The 25,043-nt window shown below is 47.3% G+C and overlaps 1 protein-coding gene across 1 annotated transcript; it reads right to left on the bottom strand.

Moving 5' to 3' along the window:
* Nucleotides 1–1,138: 1,138 nt before the first annotated feature.
* On the bottom strand, nt 1,139–23,886 carry LOC128854651 (germ cell-less protein-like 1). The gene is made up of 15 exons (XM_054088784.1): nt 23,844–23,886; nt 23,677–23,752; nt 23,440–23,563; nt 18,732–18,828; nt 17,548–17,645; nt 16,479–16,591; nt 14,836–14,901; nt 14,599–14,683; nt 14,285–14,375; nt 13,691–13,831; nt 8,997–9,066; nt 4,510–4,585; nt 3,064–3,209; nt 2,777–2,864; nt 1,139–1,754 (listed from the first exon to the last, which is right to left on the bottom strand). Exons 1-15 carry the CDS (start codon nt 23,884–23,886, stop codon nt 1,647–1,649), a joined length of 1,422 nt encoding a protein of 473 aa, XP_053944759.1. The 3' UTR covers nt 1,139–1,646.
* Nucleotides 23,887–25,043: the final 1,157 nt, after the last annotated feature.

Here is a 25,043-nt window from a genome sequence, read left to right on the forward strand (position 1 = left end):
CCAGGGAAAGTCATGGAACAGGTAATGTTGAGTGCTATCATGAAGCACATGCAAGAGAACCGGGTGTTTGCAGATGACACTAAGCTGGGAGGAAGTGTGGATCTGCTGGAGGGTAGGGAGGCTCTGCAAAGGGATCTGAACAGGCTGGACCGCTGGGCCGAGGCCAATGGCATGAGGTTCAACAAGGCCAAATGCCGGGTCCTGCACTTGGGGCACAACAACCCTGTGCAGCTACAGACTGGGGGAAGAGTGGCTGGAGAGCTGCACGGAGGAGAAGGACCTGGGGGTGATGGTTGACAGCGACTGACCATGAGCCAGCAGTGTGCCCAGGGGGCCAAGAAGGCCAACGGCATCTTGGCTTGGATCAGAAATGGGGTCACCAGCAGGTCCAGGGAGGGGATTCTCCCTCTGTACTCGGCACTGGTGAGACCGCACCTCGAATACTGTGTTCAGTTCTCGGCCCCTCACCACGAGAAGGATGTTGAGGCTCTGGAGCGTGTCCAGAGAAGAGCAACGAAGCTGGTGAGGGGCTGGAGAACAAGTCTGACGAGGAGCGGCTGAGAGAGCTGGGGTTGTTTAGCCTGGAGAAGAGGAGGCTGAGGGGAGACCTTATTACTCTCTACAACTACCTGAAAGGAGGTTGTGGAGAGGAGGGAGCTGGGCTCTTCTCCCAAGTGACAAGGGACAGGACAAGAGGGAATGGCCTCAAGCTGCGCCAGGGGAGGGTCAGGTTGGATATCAGAAAAAAATTCTTCACAGAAAGAGTCATTGGGCACTGGCAGAGGCTGCCCAGGGAGGGGGTTGAGTCGCCTTCCCTGGAGGTGTTTAAGGAACGGGTGGATGAAGTGCTGCGGGACATGGTTTAGGGAGTGTTAGGAATGGTTGGACTCGATGATCCAATGGGTCCTTTCCAACCTGGTGATTCTGTGATTCTGTAATTACTAAGTTCAGTGCCTTAAAATACTTCTGCTTCCAAAGAAGTATGATGCAACACAAGATAACAGAGAAGTGCATTCACTGGCAAATCCGATAGAAAAAGCTGTTTGTGGTGGAAAAGGACAGACGCTGGTGAGCATTCCACTCATCTATTGACAAGGTGCCACATTTTCCCATCTTGCCCAACACATTTTTACATAAAATAAAAGTAAAAATGGTAAAGTACAATTGACTTTATTTTTATAACAACATGAAAAAATTAGCCTACTAAAGAGGCAGAATTCTAAATTTTAATTCAAATGTCCTGCTGTAAGAATTCAAATTTAGACGGACGAACATAAAACCTGACTCGGACAAAGAATAAATACAGTGCACGCTCGGCCCACTCGCCAAACCAGCTGAAAAGGAATGCCTTGGTCGGGGCTCTTCCCTTGGATCTTTTGAGGCTGCTTAACTGATGTTAAAAGTGTGTTAACACCTACAGCTCCAAAGGCACTGAAAGGTCACAAATTCCTGAGCTAAAACGGGATAGATTCCCAACATAAAAGTTAAAATAAGTCACAAAAAGTTTAAAAAACTGGGATTTGGCTCGTGTCTGTGGTCAGCATTCCACAGAATCCTAGCTGAGAGCTGCTGCTGTATGGCTCTTTTCTCTTGTTGAAGTGTGGAAGGGCTCCCCTGTTCCACTGAAGAGGTGTCAGTTTTCCGCATTATCTGGTGGTGCCTCCCTCCGGCGTAGTGTACTGGAAGTTGCAGCTGATGTAGAGCGGGAAGAAGGGGCGTCTCTCTTCCTCGAGGAAATTTATCACTACTTGCTCCTGTAAAGGAAGCCCCGTAGAGGGAAGAACATTAAAACACACGAGAGTGGCGCTAACGGTCGTTCTGAAAATTTTAATGATACGTATTATAAAGCAGAAGATAAAAAACCCACAAACTAGACAGTAATTCACCTGAAGCAGATATTTTATATTATTAACTCTGATCAGTCAGTGCTGCCAACCCTTCTGCAGCAAAGACAGCAGAACCCCAAGAGGTGGCTGAGAAAACAACTGGCCACAAAGGGAGACTTTTCCGCCACTCTCAGTTTCAGGAGCTTTAGCCGACCAGGACAGTCTCTGCTTTAAAGCAAATTACAGCTTGTTGGGAGGAATGTTTCGGTTTTACTCTATAGGGACTGGTTTGGAGCAGGAAAACTGAACGTTTTCCCTGCAGTAAGGTTGGCATTAACAAGGGAAAGCTTCCTATGTGCTCAGTATCTCTGTATCACTGCGGATTAGGATTTCAGAAACTTGATGATCAAGTCTTTCACAATCGTTACTAAATCCCCTTGTCACAGATGGGTGGAAATGGGCTCACTCGCTTAACTCCACTCCTCCAGGGCTTTGTTTTATTCATTTAACAGAGCGATAAACACACCCTTGAACAACAGGCATGCTTTTAATTCCTCAGCTTACAAGACAGTCTCCCAACAAACTTCAGCTTTGCTCTAAACAAGCAGGAGCGTGATGGACATATTATCCAGAGTAATCTCAGCAGCGTAGAAGTCTGGGAAAGCAAGCAGCCGTCCAGCAAAACCTTACGCTGGCAGCAGCTTCCACAGCACCATGGGGATGAATTTCATTGCTATCAACACTTAGGAAATCCACACTATCTCACTCTAGTTACACTCCACAAATTAGCTTATCTTCCACTACCTATAGAAGGAACGACTGGAATTCCACATAAGCAATAACAAGACCTCCTATTCAAAAGCATTGTTGATTTCTCTGCATGTTTTCATGCCTCATGCTTCAAGTTTTTCATGCTTCAAGTTCAAGAGCTCAAAAATCCACAAACATACCTCGTCATTCCCAAAACTTAGGATCTGATATCCTGTTGTTCTCTTGAAAATCTTTGTCCCATCGTCATCAAAGCAGGCCAGACTTAACCTAGGGATAGAACAACAGTTCAATTACTCAGTCTCCCAGAACTTAGTTTTTCCAGCCCCAGTTTCTCCCAAGGAGAACATTTTCAAATGTAATTAACTTGGTGGCAATAAAATTTAACACAAGCACAGATGGAAAGCTGTAGTTTGGATAAGACATTTTAAAACACACCACAGGGTCTGCCTTGTTGGCCGCTGTTTACCTGAAGGCCACGTTTCTCATGGGCTGCAGACTGACTGAGCCACTGCTCAGCTCATCCAGTGTATTCCGTTTGAAAACGATGCACTGATTTGTATAAATAACGAGGAGGTCAAAGCCAAAGTTGAACCCAGACCAGCTCCAGGCGAACTGAAGGACACAAGAGAAAAAAAAAATCAAACAAACCAGCCTGAGTATTGGCTACAAAATGAATGGAACGTGTTGCTTCTCCGGTAAATCAGACTGGGAATGGGATTCACAGCTACAGAGATGTATGGAGGATTCAAAGACACTTGCAAACACCTGATTGAAACTTACTTTAGAAGCAAGTGTTTGCAGACCAAGACAAGCTCAGTACCATCTGCCTTCCAAACACACTAATACATTTAACACACGTGGCTCCAGAACTTGTACATCCCGGTCACTGCTTTATTTCTGAGTAGCACTTAACTACACATCCCTCCCATCCATGCTTAAAGCATTCCCTGGAGTACAACATCCTTATAGTAAGCGACTGCAGTGGGGAAAAATTCACAGTTCCTGTTTTTCCATAGAATCATACAATAGTAGAACAGTTTGCATTGGAAGGGACCTTAAAGATCACTCAGTTCCAACCCCCTATCATGGGCAGGGACACCTCTCACTGGATCAGGCTGCCCAACGCCCCATCCAACCTGGCCTTGAACACTTCCAGCGATGGGGCAGTCACAGCCTCCCTGGGTAACCTGTTCCAGAAGAAATTCTTCCTAACGTCCAGTCTAAATCTGCCCCTCTCCAGTTTATACCCGTTCCCCCTCATACTATCCCCACAAGCCTTTATGAATAGTCCCTCTCCAGCTTTCTCGTAGCCTCTTCGGGTACCGGAAGGTCACCATAAGGTCTCTTCTGAGCCGTCTCTTCTCCAGGCTGAACAGGCCCAACTCTCTCAGCCTGTCCTCGGATGGGAAGTGCTCCAGCACTCCAATCATCTTTGTAGCCTCCTCCGGACCTGTTCCAACCTGTTCCATCTTTTTTGATAAAATTCATAAAGACACGTGGACACACAGGGGACACACAGGGGTTCTGGCTGTGGCCATTGTACATTTATCTAGAAAACTTCCTATTTCAGTTAGAAAGAAAGATACGTCAGTGATAAAAGCTGTATTTGAACTGCATGTATTTTACGAGTCTCAAATGATAAGTCATGGCTATGGTCCCTCCTTTCACACACTAATTTTTTTTCCAAACAGGGGCTTGCTCGCAGCACAAGAGCACAGTTACAACACTAATGCCTTCTTCACTGCACAGACAGCAAACGTTTTCATCCTTCTAGGGAGAACAAAATCATTTCTTTAAGGTCTCCATTACATCTTTCGCATGCAGCTTGACAATTAAGACCTAAACGGTCTGTAAGTCCTTAACCTGTCCCAGACAACAGCCACGCAGAGACTTCACCACACACTGTACTTACTTCACCATCCTCCTCAAGCACCCGACCACATCGCATGCTGTTTTCTTCCAGTGTCTCTTCACTTATTTCTTCAGGCCTACAAAACAAATTGCACCTTTAAGAACACTTCAACAGCTTTGCATGGTACTTCAACGAGGAAAGGATGAACAGAGCCGAGTAAAACTGTTTTGACCGCACCACTGACTCTTCCCCGAGCAGAGCTTAGACTGCCTTAGAGAGGGGCTATTCAGAAAGGCTTGTGGCGATAGGACGAGGGGCAATGGGAATAAACTGGAGAAGGGCAGATTTAGATTGGACGTAAGGAAGAATTTCTTCACTATGTGGGTGGTGAGACACTGGAACAGGTTCCCCAGGGAAGTAGTGGCTGCCCCATCCCTGGAGGGGTTCAAGACCAGATTGGATGGGCCTTGGAGCCCCTGATCCAGTGGGATGTGTCCCTGCCCATGGCAGGGAGGTTGGAATTAGATGATCTTTAAGGTCCCTTCTAACTCAAACCATTCTGTGATTCTATGATTCGGCAGAACGGCAGCTCCACAGAGACATTACGGAAGATTTCTTAAGCAGCTGTTTATGCAACTGGTCTAAAAAAAGTTCACCCACAGCAATCATGAAGTACCTCACGCCTCTCGATTCTGTCACTCTACACCAACACGAACTTGTCTCACCCAGCAGCTGCCAGCATTGCTTCAACACATAGAGAAATCTTGCAGAGCCAGCATAAGTAAAATCAGGCCCAGTTTTCCAGAGGTACCTCACTCACTTAACTTTAGCCATGATTACATCATTAACCAGATAAGCAACCACTGCCAGAAAGTCTTCCAAGTGACACTGAGGACAAACATTTACAGTAAGTAGTGTAAATCACAATGAAAGGCAATCCCATACAAGTTAAATTACCGACCTGCAATATCAATCGATACGCTTTGAGCGAGATAAGCAAGAGGAAACACAGCATCTGCTATCTTATTACTGCACACACATCACATGAACCTGAGGCTGTAACTTTTATGAAGAAACTCAGTCTGTGGGCTTTTCCCCCCATTTCTGTAAAAAACAATCCTGGAAGATTAAGTATTTTAGGAATAAGTTAAGCAGATAAGTTAATCTTGCGAACCAAATCCGTCCAAGAACCTCCCATGTGCTTTTCCCTTATCTTCACACTGAACTGGTGGTGGAGCCGACCTAAATTCAGTAGTGGTGATAGCAGATTTGTTCCTATTTAATTAGTAATTAATTTCACAAACATTAGCACTCACGTTCAAACTGACATTAGTATTTCCCCTCGCCCAACTCCTTGAGCAGCCTCAGAAGATGCAGAACTTCCAGCTACACCCATTACACTCGCCTGCCATGTGCTTAGGGAACAGTCTCGTTTTATTTTGTTGTTAAGCAAACTGTCAAAGCCAAAATTATTCCACTCATGGACTCAAAAGATCTGCCACAGAGCAAACGTTTAATTAAAAAGTAATCCACTTCAGCAGAAGCAAACCTTGAGCAGCTACAGCTCAAAGCCTCAAACTCCAGTACTACACTGAAAAATGCTCCAGTTCTGAACAGCGAATAAAACGTTTACCCTTTTTCAATGTAAACTACATAAAGTTGAAGAGAAATATTTTCTTCTCCTCTCTTTCTTCAATGTGAGGGTGGGGAGGCTTTGGCCCAGGTTGCCCAGAGCAGTGGTGGCTGCCCCATCCCTGGAGGTGTTCAAGGCCACGTTGGATGGGGTTTGGAGCCCCTGATCCACTGGGAGGTGTCCCTGCCCATGGCAGGGGTGGAACTGGATGGACTTGAAGGACTCTTCCAACCCAAACCAGTCTGTGGTTCTACGATTCTACAATTCTATGATTCTAAAGTTATCAAAAGAGCAAAGCACATCACACACTGCCATGTGGGCAGCTCTAGAAAATGCCAGTGCAGTTACGCTGTGCCCAGGTGGGACGTGGAAACGGAGCCTTCCTTCAGCAAACCAGAACGAGGTTGCTGCTCCCATCCCGCCTCCTGATCTCTAAAAGAAAAAATGTTTCAAGACCCTGATCAGGGCAGTAAGTGTGAGAGGAAGAGCAGCAGATCTGGATAAAAGGATAGTTTGAAAACCTTAATTCTTTTCATTCAGCCAACGTCCAAAATATTGGCTTTAACATACAGGAACAGTTGCAGGTCTTGCCCTCTAAGGGACAAGTTACGAACCACGGGCACCTCACTGCAGGGTGGCCCCACAGCTCACAGCAGGAGGCAGAGAAGTGATCTCAGGAATTCCAGTGACATCCATCTCCTCAGTGGTGCAGCCCAGTGACAGGACAGCACAGCTGAGCTGCACACAACTCCAGGGAAGGGCTCCACGCATCCCACACCTCCTGCCCACACAACTCCAGAGAACACCACGCTCAAAGACAATTCATCATTAAACAAACAGTGACCTGCATGCTGCCTCGAACTATTCGGTTTGTAAACTACTGCAGTCAGTAGCCAAGAGATATTGAGAAGAAACACCACATCTTGCCCACCTCTGGCCATTGCTGGTAACGAAAGACCTTAGCAACGAACACCAGAATGAGATCTGGGCCAACACACGACTACGGTTGAGTAAAACTTTCTCTGCCTGAGATTTTCAGTTTTAGCTGTCTTAAAAAAAATTAAAAATCCCATACTGCAAAAGAGCACAACAGACAAGAAAAACATGGGAAAACACTCTGCTCATTCCAAGAGTCACCGAAAACATCAGCACTGTAGCTGGACATGAAAGTTGGTCATTTTAAAACTGGTGGGATACCCACCTTAGAATAGTTTCAGTTGCCAGGGACCTTTAAAGGTCATCTGGTCCAACCACTCTGCAGTGAGCAGGGACATCTTCAACTGCATCAGGCTCCTCAGGGCCCCAACCTGAACTTGACCGTCTTCCACCTCTCTGGACAACCTGTGCCAGTGTTTCACCACCCTCACTGTAAAAAGCTTCTGTCTTATACCTAGTCTAAACTACCCTGTTATAGTTTAAACCCATTACTACTAGTCCTATCGCATCATCTTCACTTCAGTTTGGTACAGGAGTTCTCTTTTTCAGAAGCACAGACATCTGATGACCAACAACTAAAACAGCCTCGGTGTGTGACACTGAGCTACCAAGAGACATCAAAAATCAGCAATTCCATGGTCTTCTCTTGTGTCAGAATTGTGATGACTGTGGTAATACTTCCCTATTAACTGTTGTTCCCACACACGCTAGAAGGTAACGTACGATGTACAATCATCTACTGTGAGATAACATCAACGGCAGCATTGCAAGAAAAGTCTTCCCAATAAAATAACAGGAGCAGAAACAAGCTATGACCACTCAACGGATCTTTAGGAGCTGAAATCATGAGATTCACAAGTACATGCCTTACCTCTACAATTTTCTAAAGCACTGCTATTGACAGAAAGAACAGCTTCTTAAAGATCTTGGCCATTCTTCAGACCAAAGTCAGTCTGGGGGACTTTTTCACACTACTACATTATAATTTCAAAAGGAAGCAATTCAAGAAATATTTCCTGCATAAGATGCAATTAAACCATGGAAGCCACTGCCATGGGACATTGGAGATAAGCGTAAGCTGCTCCAAAAAAGAACCAAAAGAACTCCTGGAGTGTTCAAGGCCAGGTTGGATGGGCCTTGGGCAGTCTGATCCAGTGGATGTCCCTACCCATGGCAGGGGGGTTGGAACTCGATGATCTTTGAGGTCTCTTCCAACCCAAACTATTCTATGATTCTATATAAAAAATGTGGATTTCGGACACTCCCCTGCCTTGGTATTGGAGAAGGATGTGCTGCCTGGGGAAGCCGGAGATGCCGGCAGTGAACGTAAATCACATCCTATCACATCAAACAAAGACCAGGTGGGGGAAAGGATCTGCAAGGAGAATGGATGGAATGAACAGGTCACGGGATGCCAAGGGCTGCTGGGTCTGGGAGGTTGGGATGGGAAGGGAGGAACAGAGGTTAGCGTGCAGTTATCCCTGCATAAAAAAAACCCCAAACAACAAACTGCCTTCTCCTGCAATACAGCGAGTTAAACCACCCCACAGCCTCCTGCCCTCCCAGCCCAGGGAGGAGGAAGCAGCACAGAAAAGGCTTCTCCACCTGCCGTGCTCTCCTAAAGTCGTTCTCGTTATCCATTCACTGTAAGTTACTCTTCCACAGCCTTAACACATATTTCAATGCAATGTACTGGTGAAAAGCATTAACCAACATCACAGCAAACAGAGAACTTCCCTTCCCAGCCTTTACCTCTGGTGGCATCATGCAAGTTCTCTGGAGCTCTGTTGTTTCAAGGATAGATAGAGCCAGCCCAAGGGAGCAGACAGCTCCTCAGACAACAGCAGAGTTTAACACCAAAGTGCACTTCCCCAGCTTTTCTTAATGTAAACCCCAACACTTCATCATGTCAGAATTTATATGAGAGGAAAGTTTCTAATTTAAGAAAGAAATAAAAGAAACTCTGTATCACACCTACCCGATATCACTGCCTTCATATGTTCTGAGCATGGTCAACCACTGCTGTTTGTAAATAGAGCACAGCCACGCTGAAATTAAAAAAAAAAAAGAGCAAGCTTAGGGTTGTCTCTGGATCTGGGAATGGGGATGTTTATAAACATATCAAATACAGAAATACAATTACACTGAAATAATAAGGTTGCAGACATTGACTGGATGGCCTCTGCAAACCCACCCTCCGATAATGCACTCGTGTTTTCATCTCCAGGCTTCAGCTACAGAGAAAAATCAACACCTAACACCGGGTAACTCAGGACCACATCCATTTTATCAAGCATTCACGACTACCAGAAGTGATGTAACTCAACACATCATCTCGGTGCACAAAGTTCTGTTAAGCCCAAGAGCTCATTAACAAGCTGCTGGGAGAAGAGGCTGCTGTTTGAATCCCCAACAGAATCCTACACGAGTTAAACAAGAAAACAGAATCAATGGATAAAGGAAGCAGTGACTTATCACAGATCTGGTTAAAACAAACAGAAATTATCCCCTGCTAGGAATAACCATAAATCATACCTTCTTCTGAGAACACCACAAAGATTTTATCGGCTGCATGAATTTAACAGTTGCAACCAAGAGGCAAAACACAACAAAAAATAATAGCGTGTAAGGTGGTTACGCAAAAGGGATCACAGGCACCCAAAAAGCACAGTGTGTAAGTTCTTCAAGAGAACGGGCAAATACGCGAAGTCATGTATGAGAACAAACTCTACTGGGAACGGACCAGGATAATAGGAACAGTGAGAACCACTGTTACCACAAGAACAAAGCAGGTAGCTGATAAGAGTGAGAGAAGGGAGGAGACAAGAGATGGTAGTGCTGAGATTGCCTCAGAAGTCCCAGATGCCAAAATTACTATAAACCCAGCCCTTGCCTTCCTGACTCCAGAGCTGAGATTCAGACTGCAATAAGACCAAAATGGGAATTCACCAACACAACACAAAGTATAAAAATCCATTAAGGAAATCTACAGAGGTCAGGCACATCAAAGAGATGTGCTAGAAGGAAAAAAAAAAAAGATAAATGGGGAGATAGAGCATCTTCTCTTTTTTTCTGTATGTCCAGATCTGTTTCATACATCATATCTCAATTGGAGTTCATCTGTTAATTTGTAAACACAAAAAGGGAAAATACTGCTTAGGAAATGTTCAGAAGTTACCAGGTAGAACAGAACAACGGCCACGTCACTCACAGACAGACACGTGAGGAATTTCTGGCTCTTACACCTTTTCTATTCAAACAAGAACAGACTCTGTGGGAACTCCCAACCCAGCAGTTCAGCTTTCTCCTGCAGGTCCTTTGCACACCAGGTGTACAATACAAAAGAAATAATTACACCATTTCTTTCAGGTCTTCAACCTGATTTCCTTCTTCACCTCCTTGAGAACGATTCCACCTAGAATCATCTCAAAAGTGACACTACACTGCAACCCATCCAGCAATTCCCACGTTTGTAGACCCTCTCGGGTATGATGCTCTCACCTCAGACACTGGATGCTGCAGCCCATAGTATCTCCAACAGCGCAGCACCGGGATTTATTGAAGCCTCCTTTAGGATGGCGAACAGGAGTTCTTTATTTGAACACAGCTTGTGCCTACAACCCCCTGTCAACGGATTGCCAGGACTACCAAGTGTAAAACTCTACCAGTACTTCATTACATACAGAGGTCTCCTCCTTGCGCTGCCCTCCCAGTTCTCTCCGATTTCAAGCCGGTGTTTTATCAATAGCCAATGGTTGACACCAGCTCCTGTCCCTGTCCCAACCACACACTCGCTGCCGTCACGCTGCCTGTCCCACCGTACGGCTGCACAGCGACACAGCCTATTTCAGCCGTGACACAGCTTACAAACTGTTCAGCTACCAAAGAGCAAATACTCTGCTCCCTGATACCTTGTGAACCTTGCAAAAGTTACGCATTCCTTTCCAATAAGCACAAGAAAATCAGCCTCTGAGTTGCAATTAAGCTTGTAACAACCGAAGAAACATTCTTCTCCTGACACACACAGATAGAAGGCTGCTGAGTTTGAGTATAGGCAGAAAATTCACCCACCAAAGAGCACCAAGAAAAGGCTGCCTACCACAGTGCTGGTAAGGGATAACAGCAGCAATATTAAGAGAAGGAAATCAAGTGTAGTACTGGCAAATTTCTGGTTTGCAACATCTTATTCACATGCTGATAAAGCCACTTCACTAGGACATAACCACAGTTCTCCTGTGCCATCATTAAACTAAGGATCATCTAATTCCAACCCCCCTGCCATAGGCAGGGACACCTCCCACTGGATCAGGTTGGTCAAGGCCCCATCCAACCTGGCCTTGAACACCTCCAGGGATGAGGCAGCCACCACTTCCCCGGGCAACCTGTTCCAGGGCCTCCGCACCCTCATTGTGAAGAATCTCCTCTTTATGTCCAGTCTAAGTCTGCCCCTCTCCAGCTTATACCCATTGCCCCTCGTCCTATCACTCCAAGCCTTTGTAAACAGTCCCTCTCCAGCTTTCCTGTAGCTCCTTCAGGCACTGGAAGGTCGCTACAAGCTCCCCTCGAAGCCCTCTCTTCTACAGGCTGAACAACCCCGACTCTCTCAGCCCGTCCCCGTACAGGACATTCAAAGTTTTCTTCCTGTTTATTACAGAATGAAGATGTCTTTGCACTTTGATTACAATCTGTAGCAATATCAATCTTAAGTAAGACAGATTATATTTCCTTTGTACATCACTTAAGCATATAAAATATCAAAGATGAGATCTGTTCTTCCAGGATTTTTTATGCATAATATAGAATTTTATCCCTTGCTTGATGTCAAAAACTGCTCCATCTACTGAACAGAACTGGCCAAGCCATTCCTGAACCGCAGCCCGGCCGGATGCAGCGGGCTGTAATGCTCCTTCTCCTTCAGCTGTGGGTTGAATGCTTTGAGCACAGGCAAACCCAGCTTCTTGGAGCTGACTTTGTCAGAACTAACACCAAAGACAGTCTCTTCTCCACCTGCTGTAGACCTAAGTTAAACCAGCAGTGGGAGCAGGGAAAGCCAGTACATTCCAGCGGCAGGAGTGGTTCACGTTAACTCCAGACTGGCAGATTTCTGGCAAGGAAAGGAGCCCAGTCCCTCCCCCAGGGACCCCCATCACAGAGCCACGACTTGGCTTCACGCAGCTCCATACTGCAAACATTCCCAAATGGGAGAAAGATACACCCATCTACAGAGAGCAACTAAACCATTAGTGCTGGCAGAAACAGGGTACGGCAGCGCAAGAAAGAGGCACTGAGTAAAGCAATGTTCACTGCGTTTTCTTGATGGCAAGGGAAGTGTTTAAAAAGCATTGAACAATTTGATCAGGCTTGCACGCTTCAAAAGAAATGTCCTGACAAGTCTCTCCTGGCATTTTAGCATCGCTGTGTTGACATCTATGATGGCATGAAGTGAAAAGCCACTCTAAGATGAAAAAGTGAATGTTAATTGGACAAAAAGACAGCAGCACAACTCAGAGAGGTTAAATATTAACAGATGGCAAGAGTTCAGAGCGACCCCCAGCCTACAGGTGTGGACAGATGACAGGAACACCGATGTCAAGAAATTATAAATAAGAGAGATGAAGAGCTCCATAAAAGCAGTCTTAATTGGCATTTGGTAATTACATCTGTAAACAGACATCACCGGTACGCAGATGAAAGGACAGTTCCACTGCAGACAATGAGAAACCAAAATCAGAGCTGGTACATGAAAGCCAGGAAAAAAAACCCGCCAGAGTTAAGATGCAAAATTCAGTGCTAATATGCAACCATGACAAGGGAACACTGAATAGAGTGAGATATGGAGAAGGGACACCAGCAACCAAATCAGAAAAACATTGTCAAGTGAGAGCCCGTCTTGATAACTCATTTCCAGTCTTATTCATCTCCCACCAGCCACGTTCAGACAGCTTCCAAGCAAAGAACAAAGCCTATCTGTAAACTCGGACCTTAGCAGCAAGATGAGAATGGGGTACTTTATTTTGCAGGGACAACTTAATCTTCATAGCAGTAACCTATAACAACATTAAATGGCGTTTCACTCAATGGGCTTCAAAAAGCACCAGGATCCAGAGCGAGGATGTATTGTCTATAAATGCAAATGCAAAGAAAAGGACAAGAGCAGAATACGTGAATACTGCGTCTCCTCCAAAAACATCCTAAGTAGCTATTAGTAACTTACACTCATCTTTGAAGACGGGAGAAGCATTCAGAGCATCCTGTGCTTTTGGTTTCCATTTTCAAGTACTATTCCAGATCCTATCAAAACCCACCCAGATCTTTTGAGAAAGATAATGTTGGGCAAAGAGTGGAGTCCCAGCAAGTTTTGTTCTCTTAAAAGTAAAAGGGTTTTTTGCATGTCTGGGGCTCAAGGGTTACTGATAATCTACTATGTATTGATTATAGACTATTTTAATAAACTGACTGACCAACAAAATACTGAAGACACCTACGTGTGTTCCTGTAAAACTTAAATGCATGTAAATATTCAAATTCTGTTGAATCTTCAGCCACAGCTCAGACACTGGAGATCACCCATGAGCGATCAGACCAGGAAATGCACCGAGATCTTCCCAGTGACTCTGGTGTAGGACAGGCGGGAAAGGCACACAGAACTTCATCAGCCAAGCACCCACTCACCGGGGGGTATGAGGTAATCGTTGTCAATTATTCCAGCTGATGTCACGTCATTGATGATATACTGCAATCTCAAGCGTCTGAACACTGACTGGAACACCTTCCCCTGTTCTGAGCTCAGGAATGGAACGGCACGCCCAAAATCTGCAAGACAGACCACCTGTATTACAATTTGTTTTCCTAAATATTTTCCAGACCCTATGGAGACTGAGTTTTAAATTTACTGATTGGAGAAAGTTATTACGGACAGGCAAATCACCTCTTGCAGCTAAGATGAAGAAATCATTTACATTCAAACATTTCAGACCAAACTTTTCCTCTTTGGAAAGACATCAGTGCCCTCTAGTGAGACGGCAACAAAAGCTCACTCTGACTGAACAACAAAAGCAACAAAGCACAAACAGGGACCGTCTGCTCGCTTGGAAACGCTGGACAAAACAATGAAAAAGCTCTCAGCGTTGAGGAACCAGTGCCAGGGCAGCTGGAAGAGGCAAAGCCTTCTCAGAGAACACGGGACGAAGTTTGGAAGTGGAAGAAGTCTCTCGTACTTTTCTAACCCACATGTTCCCCAATCAAGGCCACGGCAATTAATCCTACCTTTCCGATACTGGGCAAACCAGGCATCAGCTTCAGATAAGAGCTGTTCCAACGTCCCATTCCAAGAAGGCACGAGTTGAAGGAACATCCACTGGGAAAAACGGACAAACTCCCATGAGTGAATTGAAGTTTTCAAACAGCTGCATTCTTAAAGAGACATTTTCATAACGCATTCACTCATACACAGATTCCCATACTCTATTTAATTTACTTTCAGTAAACACCAAAAAGGCTAAAATTCTCATTGCGTTACAAACCAGCTTGTGCTGAGGAGTTCACCCCCACCCCCGAGCCCCAGCCCCTCTGCTCAGTACCTTTTTGAGAGTGCTATACACGTCAATTTCCACTTGCATTACAAGCAGGTTGGAAGAGCTGATCAGCTGCTCCATGAGGTTTATACTGGGAGAAAAGCCATAAGAGTTCCATGAGACATCACAGACAAACCCCAAAAAGGGGAGTAAGGTAACCAGCAACCATCACCAGCCTAGAAGGGGATTTGGAGTGAGCCATGTACTCTGGAAGAATTACCCAGGGTTAACTGACGCCTGTACCTGATTTCTTTGAAGACTTCAACTCGTGGGTGAGTAATCAGGTTGTTCAAGAGCCATTTAAGGCATCTGGATTAAAAATGCAGAGAGTTAGTATCTTCATATTTTTTCTTTTATATCAGTCCTGCAACAGTTGCTCAGGCTCACAAAGCACAATAGGTGCAGCGTGACTTCAAAACGCCTGAGACACAAACCCATAAACATATGAAAAGTTACTTCAAAAACATGGAGTTTACCATAAAATGTTCCAGAATTTTCTGTAACTCTTAAAGTTGCATTGAGTGCCTCTCAGGGTAGAGCGAAAGCTGAATTCAAAGTACTATTAATGCCACAAAAGCTCTGAGAACACACTAATTCACAGCAGAAGGAAGCGATGAGCACCAACCTCAGCATTCTGCTCCCAAACGTGTAATTATCCCTCTTAATTAAGATAAAGTTGAGATTAAGATGGGAATATTAAAGCAGCTTGGTGATAAAGCAGTCAATGATCACAAATATTATGTCTTTGTCATGCTGAAGACCAAACATCTTCTCTTTACTAATGTACTTCAGTAATTCGTTCATGCACAGCACGGGCCAGTCAATGTGCTGTCATCTAACCTCGTGAGGTCCAACAAGGTTTAACAAGGCCAAGTGTAAGGTCGTGCACCTGGGTCAGGGCAATCCCCAATTTCAGCACAAGATGAGAGGCGAAGTGATTGAGAGCTGCCCTGCAGAGAAGGACTTGGGGCGCTGGTCAATAAGAAGATCAACATGAGCCGGCAACGTGCGTTCGCAGCCCAGAAACCAACCGTGTCCTGGGCTGCATCAAAAAACAGCGTGGCCAGCAGGGCGAGGGAGGGGATTCTGCCCCTTTGTTCCCCTCTTGCGAGACTTCATCTGGAGTATTGTGTCCAGTTCTGGAATCTTCAACGTAAAAAGGGGATGGAGCTGTAGGAACGAGTCCAGAGGAGGCTACAAAGATGATCCGAGGGCTGCAGCACCTCCCATACGAGGACAGACTGAGAGAGTTGGGGTTGTTCAGCCTGGAGAAGAGAAGGCTCCGAGGACACCTTATAGCGACCTTCCAGTACCTGAAGGGGCTACAAGAAAGCTGGAGAGGGACTATTCATAAAGGCTTGTGGTGATAGGACAAGGGAGAAAATGGGTATAAACTGGAGAGGGGCAGATTTAGACTAGACCTAAGGAGGAATTTCTTCACCATGAGAGTGGTGAGACACTGGCACAGGTTGCCAAGGGAAGTTGTGGTTGCCCCATCCCTGGAGGTCTTCAAGGCCGGGTTGGATGGGCCTTGGGCAGCCTGAGCTAGTGTGATGTCCCTGCCCATGGCACGGGGTTGGTACTGGATGACCTTTGATGTCCCTTCCGACCCAAACTATTCTATGATTCTATGATTCCATGATTCTATGATTCTATGATTCCATGATTCTATGATTCTATGATTCTATGATTCTATGATTCTATCTACACCGACTCTAAAGGAACTGACTACAGCAAAAACTCAGAAACTTTAAGTTTCTGAGGACAAGCAGAGCCCAAACCACACAGCTTTAAGAAAAGAGTTAACTTGGGCATTATGTGTCCATTTTTAAATTCACACTGCTAATCAGCAATATACAATGCAGCCTGGAGAAAGCAATTCCTACTTTTTCTTCATGAAGGGCAACCCATACATCTCCGCTGAATTATAGTAATCACAGACAGTTTCTGCATTAATGGTTTCCTTCATTATCTCAGCACATTGCTCCATTAAGTTGTCCTGTGGTGAGAAAAAAAAAACACAAATATTCAAAGTTTGCACTTCCCAACAGGAGGTGTCAAATATTGTGCAGTTCACACAAGTTTTCACTCCTGAACAACTCCCCCAGTCCCACACGCTGCAGTGCCCTGGGCTACGCCGTTCAGAATAGTCACATCAGCTCTCCTCAAAACAACAATTTATCTTTAGAATATACCACGTGAAAGAAAAGCCTAGTGAACACCTTCAGAGTAGAACACAGGAGCTGGTACAACATATTGTAATCTGCTTCTAGAAATGAGGTCAAATTGTGTCCAGTTCTGGAGTCCCAAATATAAGAAGGACATGGATCAGTTGGAATGGGTCTAGAGGAGGCCACGATCATGACCCAAGGGCTGGAGTACCTCTGTGATGAGGACAGGCTGAGAGAGCTGGGGTTATTCAGCCTGGAGAATAGAAGGCTCCCGGGACACCTCAGAGCAGCTTCCAGTACTGGAAGGGGCTGTGGGAAAGCTGCGACGGATTTTTTACAACGGCCTGGGGTGATAGGATAAGGGGGAATGGGTTTAAATTGCAGAGGGACAGATTTAGCCTGGATATAAAGAGGAAATTCTTCACGATGAGGGTGCGGAGGCCCTGGCCTAGGTTACCCCATCCCTGGAGGGGTTCCAGGCCAGGTTGGATGGGGCTTGGAGCCCCTGATCCAGTGGGAGGTGTTCCTGCCCATGGCAGGTGGTGGAACTGGATGGGCTTTGAGGTCCCTTCCAACCCAAACCATTCCATGATTCTATGATTACAGCTGAACCTCAGGATCGCATTTTTTAATAAACCCACTGCATCACGCTTGGGGTTCCTCCCACTTAGCCTGAAAAGATGATTTATTTCTCTGGGTGAAAAGTAACCGTGTGTGAGTACGTTATGAACTGCTGTCTTCATCTGAGAAGAAAGCACAAGAATGTTGCCCATTGATTACTTACCAACTGCAGCATGGAGGCTGCTGCTAAAACCGCAACCACTTTTTCCGGGTTTATTGAAACATCGTCCTGGTAGAGTGAGCTGAAAGCCACGTGGAGAGCTGAAAAGAGTACAAGTGTTGAACAGAAACATGACATTGAGCACGGAGATCTAAAAGAAACCTTCAATATAACCAAGCAGACATTCTCTATAATCTTATTTGCTCCAAATAAAAGGCCAGTACTTACCAGCCCAAGCACAAACCCCAACACAAAGCACAAGATATGGCCTTATCCAATAACATACAGTCCTTTTCACTACTTAAACTAAATATTCAGCTTAAAACAGCCACCAGTCACGCCATGGTGCAACATGGAGAGCGGTAAAATCACATAAAAAGAAACTAAACCTCATCCTCCTTCTCTGTGGTTGACCCCTGGCATCATGCTGAGATAGCACTATGATTGTACAAAAGTCTCTGTAACTCTTCTGAAAAACAGTACGTTTCCACTCAGTGAGGCTTGGAACCATGGCAAAACCTCCTGCCAGCTCACAGCAGTGCCCCACCAGCTTTCCACTCGGAGGCTTTTCAAGACCAGCCCGGTGAAGGCGTGATTCACAATCTAACACGTGGCTCTCGCAAGAGCAGCGTACATGGATCTCCAGCCTCGATGCTGAAACAATAGGACGAGTTGTTGCTTTTCAGCTGCGCTTCCCAGCTCCGAGGTACAAAAACAAATTCAGCTCTAGTGGTGACCCACGTTAAGCTGAAAACTTCCGAGAGGAACAAGGTCCTGGTTCTGAGTAGCGTTTTGTGTGTCATTGTAGTTACGGGGACTGCGAAGGTAGGGGAAAATCTATGTAATCAAATCAAAATTGTATTTGATGTAGTTTGCTGCCCTGAGTTGCAGTGCCGAGCTAAGAGGGCAGGGAATGTGGGACTGTGCAATTAGACTGTGCAATCAGACTGTGTAATTAGACTTTACTGGTGTGATCTCTTGGGTAACCTTCAGTAAGTCATGGCAGAAAAGTACCCTGAACGTTATGGAGGAAGAGAACTCTAAGCACAGAACTCAATCTCTCAAGGTTCTTATTTACTACTTTGTAAATTATTCTTATATACGTACTTTTTCCAAGTTACTTTTTGTCAGGTTCAACTTAAACTCTACCTTCAGAGTTTATGTTAAAAGAAAAGGTTCCCACTTACCTTCTGCATCAATGTTTTCGTCAGAAATTTCCAACTCAATGGTGTCCATGCTGGATTCTCTCCAATGTCCACTGAACATACTGGAAAAGTACCCTGACTATATGAGAGAAGAGGAGAGAAAAAGAACTCAATTAAGATATTTCATTCAAATTAAAACTGTCAAAAGCAGCACATGGCAGGAAAAATTGTTCATATTTACCTTTAAGCAGAACAAAATGTATTAAGGGAACATTTCACAAGCTAAAACATTCTGACGCACTTGAGAAAGGGTGAATTACAGTTGCTCTATTTCCGAAATTAAAAACGTGTATAGAAAATTTGGGCTCCATGTGTGTGATCAGAGTAAAGAAAGAGCTTTCAAGGGCCAGAAAAGCCACAGAAGCTCTTTTCCTACAAACCACTACCACCAACGGGGATATATTTCATCCAGGAATTAAGTCTTTAGTGTTACTGGTGACAACAAATCCTGCAGGCAGGAGGGAATACCAGTCTGGATCAAAAAAAAAAACCCAAGCCAGGCAGCATGCAAGATACACAAATTGATGTACAAGGCTGTGGTCTCACAGTAAGGACACGCACACATACACCCCTTATGTAAATACATCTTTTGTTAGAATGTGTAAGGCATATGAAATTAGGATCTGGTAGGGTTCCATCCAAATGAAGTGAAATACATGGTGCTACCGGGATTCCTGCTGTTCCTTCCCAGCAGCAGATGTGCCGCTTGTGAGATGCCATCGCTTACTGAAGGTTACCCGAGAGATCAAAACAGTTAAGTCTAATTGCATAGTCTAATTGTACAGCCCTACATTCCCTGACTCTTAACACAGCACTGCAACTCGGGGCAGCAAACAACATCAAATCCAACTTCAATTCCATTACGTAGCCATTCCTATACCTTCAGCAGATCCCCTCTCTGTGATGACACACAACACACTACTCAGAAACAGGATCTTATTCCTCTCACCAGTCCCTGTGAGGCTCCTTGGCTTTGTAACTCCTCATTTTCATAAGTATTTGCCATTTTAGTAAACAGCATCATAAAAAGGCAATCCTCGCCTTCTCGCATCTGCCATGAACAGAGAGAGCAGCACCTTCCTGTCATTTACCAAACTACACACAGTCACTGGAGAGACGAGGGACACCAACATTCCGACTGAGACAGTCTGTTCAACAAGGCAGAGAAGTCCTCATTTCATGGAGTGTTATTTTTAACCTACAGAAGCATTTTACCTACAGCAACAGAGTTCCAATGACAGAGCATGAATTGAGATACAAATCTGACGGACATGATCGGTAACTCCGCCACAAAATTCCACCTCACAAGACCATCACTGGTACAATCAGGCCTCGCCAAAACCAATTCCCAACTTTCAAATTCTGTTCAAAAGTGATTTAATACTCAGTTTTAGTCATCAACCCACACTAAGTTTTCAGGACAAGCTTCACCAACTCGAGACGTAGCAACAAGTCGAACAAGACAAGGGAGGGGATTCTGCCCCTCTGCTCCTCTCTTGTGAGGCCCCACCTGGAGCCCTGTGTCCAGTTCTGGAACCCCCAATGTAAGAAGGAGATGGAACTGTCGGAATGGGTCCAGAGGAGGCTACAAAGATGATCAGAGGGCTGGAGCACCTCTGCTATGAGGACTGGCTGAGAGAGTTGGAGTTACTCAGGCAGAGAGGAGAAGGCTCTGAGGAGACTCTAGAGCAGCTTCCAGGACTGAAAGGGGCTCCAGGAAAGCTGGGGAGGGACTTTTTACAAGGGCATAGAGACAACAGAAGGAGAGAAAATGGCTTTAAATTGGAAGGGAGAAGATTTAGACTAAACATTAGGAAGAAATTCTTCACAATGAGGTTAGTGAGCCACTGGCCCAGGTTGCCCAGAGCAGTGGTGGCTGCCCCATCCCTGGAAGTGTTCCAGGCCAGGTTAGATAGGGCTTGGAGCCCCTGATCCAGCTGGAGGTGTCCCTGCCCATGGCAGGGGGTAGAACTGGATGGGCTTTGAGGTCCCTTCCAACCTAAACCATTCCATGATTCTATGATTCCAACAACAGAATCGCAACGACGATGACTAAAAACACCATCGCCAGGCACAGCCAGGGCTGAAGCGGCACCAGCCCCCCTAGGATGCTGTGCACCCTCGGTCTGAGCACCTAGCCCGCTGCCATCCTCCGTTCCCTGCAGAGGGTCAATGGGGCGGAGGAGAAATGCAGCCGCACCCACCTGCTCCAACCTACCCTTAGCCCTAGCCAGAGGCGGCCGTGGGTCAGTCCTTGGCTACAGCCAAATGACCTCCCTGCCCTCTTGTTGTGATCTTTAACAGGTTCCAACACCCGCAAAATAAAACGCTTTTTCCTACAGGAGAGCAATGACAGTTCCCAGGTAATTTCTGTACCGGCACTGGAATCACAGCACTGATAAATCGATGGATGTGATCTATCCGGACTTCATGTAAAGCCTTTGACACAGTCCCCATAACATCCTTCTCTCTAAATTGGAGGGATAGGGATTTGATGGGTGGATGGTACAGTGGATAAGAAACTGGTTGCATGGTCGTATTCAGAGAGTAGTGGTCAGTGGCTCAAAGTCCAGATGGAGATCCCTGACAAGTGGTGTCCCTCAGGGGTCCATACTGGGACTGGTGCTGTTTAATATCCTTATCAATGATATAGACACCGAGATTGAGTGCACCCTCAGCAGGTTTGCAGACGACATCAAGCTGAGTGGGGCAGTTGCCACACCGGAAGGATGGGATGTCATCCAGAGGGACCTGGACAGGCTGGAGAAGTGGGGGCTGTGAGAACCTCAAGAGGTTCAACAAGGCCAAGTGCAAGGTCCTACACCGGGGTCAGGGCAATCCCTCATCTCAGTACACGATGGGAGATGATGTGACTGAGAGCTGCCCTGCAGAGAAGGACTTGGGGCGCTGGTCAATAAGAAGATCAACATGAGCCGGCAACGTGCGCTCGCAGCCCAGAAACCAACCGTGGCCTGGGCTGCATCCAAAGCAGCGTGGACAGCAGGGCGAGGGAGGGGATTCTGTCCCTCTATTCCTCTCTTGTGAGACCTCATCTGGAGAATTGTGTCCAGTTCTGGAATCCTCAACAGTATGAAGGAGATGGAGCTGTTGGAACGGGTCCAGAGGGGCTACAAAGATGATCTGAGGGCTGGAGCACCTCCCATATGAGGAGAGGCTGAGAGAGACAGGCTGAGAGAGTTGGGGTTGTTCAGCCTCGAGAAGAGAAGGCTCCGAGGAGATCTTATAGCGACCTTCCAGTACATGAAGGGGCTACAAGAAAACTGGAGAGGGACTATTCATAAAGGCTTGTGGTGACAGGATGACGGGGAATCGGGTATAAACTGGAGAGGGGCAGATTTAGACTGGACATTAGGAAGAATTTCTTCACCGTGAGAGTGGTGAGACACTGGAACATGTTGCCCAGGGAAGCTTGTGACTGCCCCATCCCTGGAGGGGTTCAAGGCCAGGTTGGATGGGGCTTGGAGCCCCTGATCCAGTGGGAGGTGTCCTTGGGCAGGGGATGGAACTGGATGACCTTTTACTCTTCTTGCTTCAAATGGATTCTTCCAGGCTCAGGCTCCCACTTTACAACCAACAGCATAATGGAATCAGATATTTCAAGACAAAGGTGTGGCTTCTCCCTGCTCCTGTCACATGACTCAAGATAGCAGCACCTCTTTGCTCCCAAAACACAGAAAGTAACACAGAGAACTTCACCCTCTCACAAGCCCAAAATAAAACACCTGTGGAAACAGCACCATTTTTTTGCAGAGGAGCACTAAGATTCATTCCTTTTCAGAGCTTCTGTGCAATAAAACAGCAAGAGAGCCTTCATTCAAAGACAAAGGCTGCGTAAAAAATACAGAGACCTAAGGTTCCTACACTCGAGTTCCATCGGACAGTGAAAGTGCCCTGGGTCACTATGTGCTTTACCAATTCACTCTGGAAATGCTTTCTGGGCTCTGCAATAATATTAACAAGACTAGAGACTCAGCCATTTGCTTAGCAAACAAGAACGCGTTCTCAGGACACCAAAGGACTGTTTGCAAAGGATGTGCCAAGGTTAAGATCAATAGATTAAGAATTTAAATGGCAAAAGACAGAAGTGAGGGCTTTTCAAACACAAAGTTACAGCTATGCTTCCTAACATTACTATTGAAAACACGATGTTTAACTGCATCAGAAATGTAAGACAAAAAAGAGAAAAAAGGAAAAATCTCAAGTAGGAGGGCAGACTGGGAGAGCTGGGGTTATTCAGCCTGGAGAAGAGAAGGCTCTGGGGAGACCTTAGAGCAGCTTCCAGTATGGAAAGGGACTCCAGGAAAGCTGAGGAGAGGTTCTTGATCAGGGAGTGCAGGGACAGGACAAGGGGGAGCAATTTTTGGCTGCAAAAGGGGAGACTGAGATGACATCTGAGGAAGAAATGTTTCCCTGTGAGGGTGGGGAGGCCCTGGCCCAGGTTGCCCAAAGCGGTGGTGGCTGCCCCATCCCTGGAGGGGTTCCAGGCCAGGCTGGATGGGGCTTGGAGCCCCTGATCCAGTGGGAGGTGTCCCTGCCCATGGCAGTGGGGTGGGACTGGATGGGCTTTGAGGTCCCTTCCAACCCAAACCACTCTGTGATTCTGTGATTTACTGGACAACCTTTTATTAAAACCGCAATTTCTCTGGCAAGCGCGACGGCAGCTGCTCACCTGGCACAGATACACCTTGTGCAGGTTCCACTCTTTTCCCAGGGCACGGATTTTGATGTCGCTGCCATTGCCACTCAGAAACAGCTCCTCATAAATGTACTCGGAGGTCCTTTTAAACCTTTTCCTACACAAACAGGCAGACAGGGATCACTCCTTCACTCCTCTCTGGTTTGGAACCCACCCTCTGGACCAAGCGCCGGGCAGAGGGTTCTCCCCATATCACCCCCCCACACACACCTCGTTTGCTGCTGCTGAGGAACAACAGCCCCAACAACCTCCCCCCCCGCCCCCCCAGACCCTTCCACCGCGGCTCCTGTTCATGTGGGCTCTGGTGTGTGTCCCCCCCAGCTCCTTCCCCCCATTCCCCTCATTCCCTGCTCCGAGTCCGCACCGCCCCTTCCCACCGCACCACCCCTCGCCCTGCACGACCCCCCCCAAGCCCCGCATCTCTGTCTCACGCCCCTACCCGCACAGCCCCCCCCCCCTTCCCCCACACTGCACGCCCCCCCCCCCCGCATCCCACGGCCGCTCCTCGCCCCGCACTACCCCGCCCCCTCCTACCCCCTCACCTCCCCTCACCCCCTTACCCCCCTCTCCCCTCCTACCCCCTCACCTCCCCTCACCCCCTTACCCCCCTCTCCCCTCCTCTCCCCTCACCCCCCCCTCCCCCTCCTCCCCTCTCATACTTCCTCCCCGCTCTCCCCCTCCTCCCTCCCCTCAGCTCACCTCCTCCCCACCGCACAGACCCCCTCACCCGCCTCCCACGGCCGCTCCTCAGCCCGCAGTAACCCGGCCCCGCCCCCCCCCCCCCCTCAAAGCTTCGCGCCTCCCTCGCGCCTTCCCCTCGCGCCTTCCCCTCTCACCGCCCCTTCTCACCGCCTCCCGCTCCCCGCACCGCCCCCTTCCACCGCACCGCCCCTTCCCCACCTCCAGCCTCTTCTCCGCTCCCCGCCTCTTCTCCCCTTCCCCACTCCTCGACTCTTCTCCCCTCTCCTCGACTCTTCTCCCCTCTCCTCGCCCCTTCTCCCCTCTCCTCGCCCCTTCTCCCCTCCTCGCCTCTTCTCCCCTCCTCGCCTCTTCTCCCCTCCTCGCCTCTTCTCCCCTCCTCGCCCCTTCTCCCCTCCCCTCGCCTCTTCTCCTCTCCTCGCCCCTTCTCCCCTCCCCTCGCCTCTTCTCCTCTCCTCGCCCCTTCTCCCCTCCTCGCCCCTTCTCCCCTCCTCGCCCCTTCTCCCCTCTCCTCGCCCCTTCTCCCCTCCTCGCCTCTTCTCCCCTCTCCTCGCCTCTTCTCCCCTCCTTGCCTCTTCTCCCCTCCTCGCCCCTTCTCCCCTCTCCTCGCCCCTTCTCCCCTCTCCTCGCCTCTTCTCCTCTCCTCCTCGCCTCTTCTCCCCTCTCCTCGCCTCTTCTCCCCTCTCCTCGCCCCTTCTCCCCTCCTCGCCTCTTCTCCCCTCCTCGCCCCTTCTCCCCTCTCCTCGCCCCTTCTCCCCTCTCCTCGCCCCTTCTCCCCTCCTCGCCTCTTCTCCCCTCTCCTCGCCTCTTCTCCCCTCCTCGCCCCTTCTCCCCTCCTCGCCTCTTCTCTCCTCTCCTCGCCTCTTCTCCCCTCCTCG

This window comes from Cuculus canorus, chromosome 26, assembly GCF_017976375.1.
Source record: "Cuculus canorus isolate bCucCan1 chromosome 26, bCucCan1.pri, whole genome shotgun sequence".
In the NCBI taxonomy this organism is placed as follows: Eukaryota; Metazoa; Chordata; class Aves; order Cuculiformes; family Cuculidae; genus Cuculus; species Cuculus canorus.

Coding starts and splice junctions, on each gene's coding strand:
- LOC128854651 (XM_054088784.1), bottom strand. CDS start 23,886: ATGCGGGGCTTGGGGGGGGTCGTGCAGGGCGAGGGGTGGTGCG. Junction 16,592..17,547: donor CAGCCTCCATGCTGCAGTTG/GTAAGTAATCAA, acceptor TTCTCACCACAG/GACAACTTAATGGAGCAATG. Junction 13,832..14,284: donor GTTTGCCCAGTATCGGAAAG/GTAGGATTAATT, acceptor TCTGTCTTGCAG/ATTTTGGGCGTGCCGTTCCA.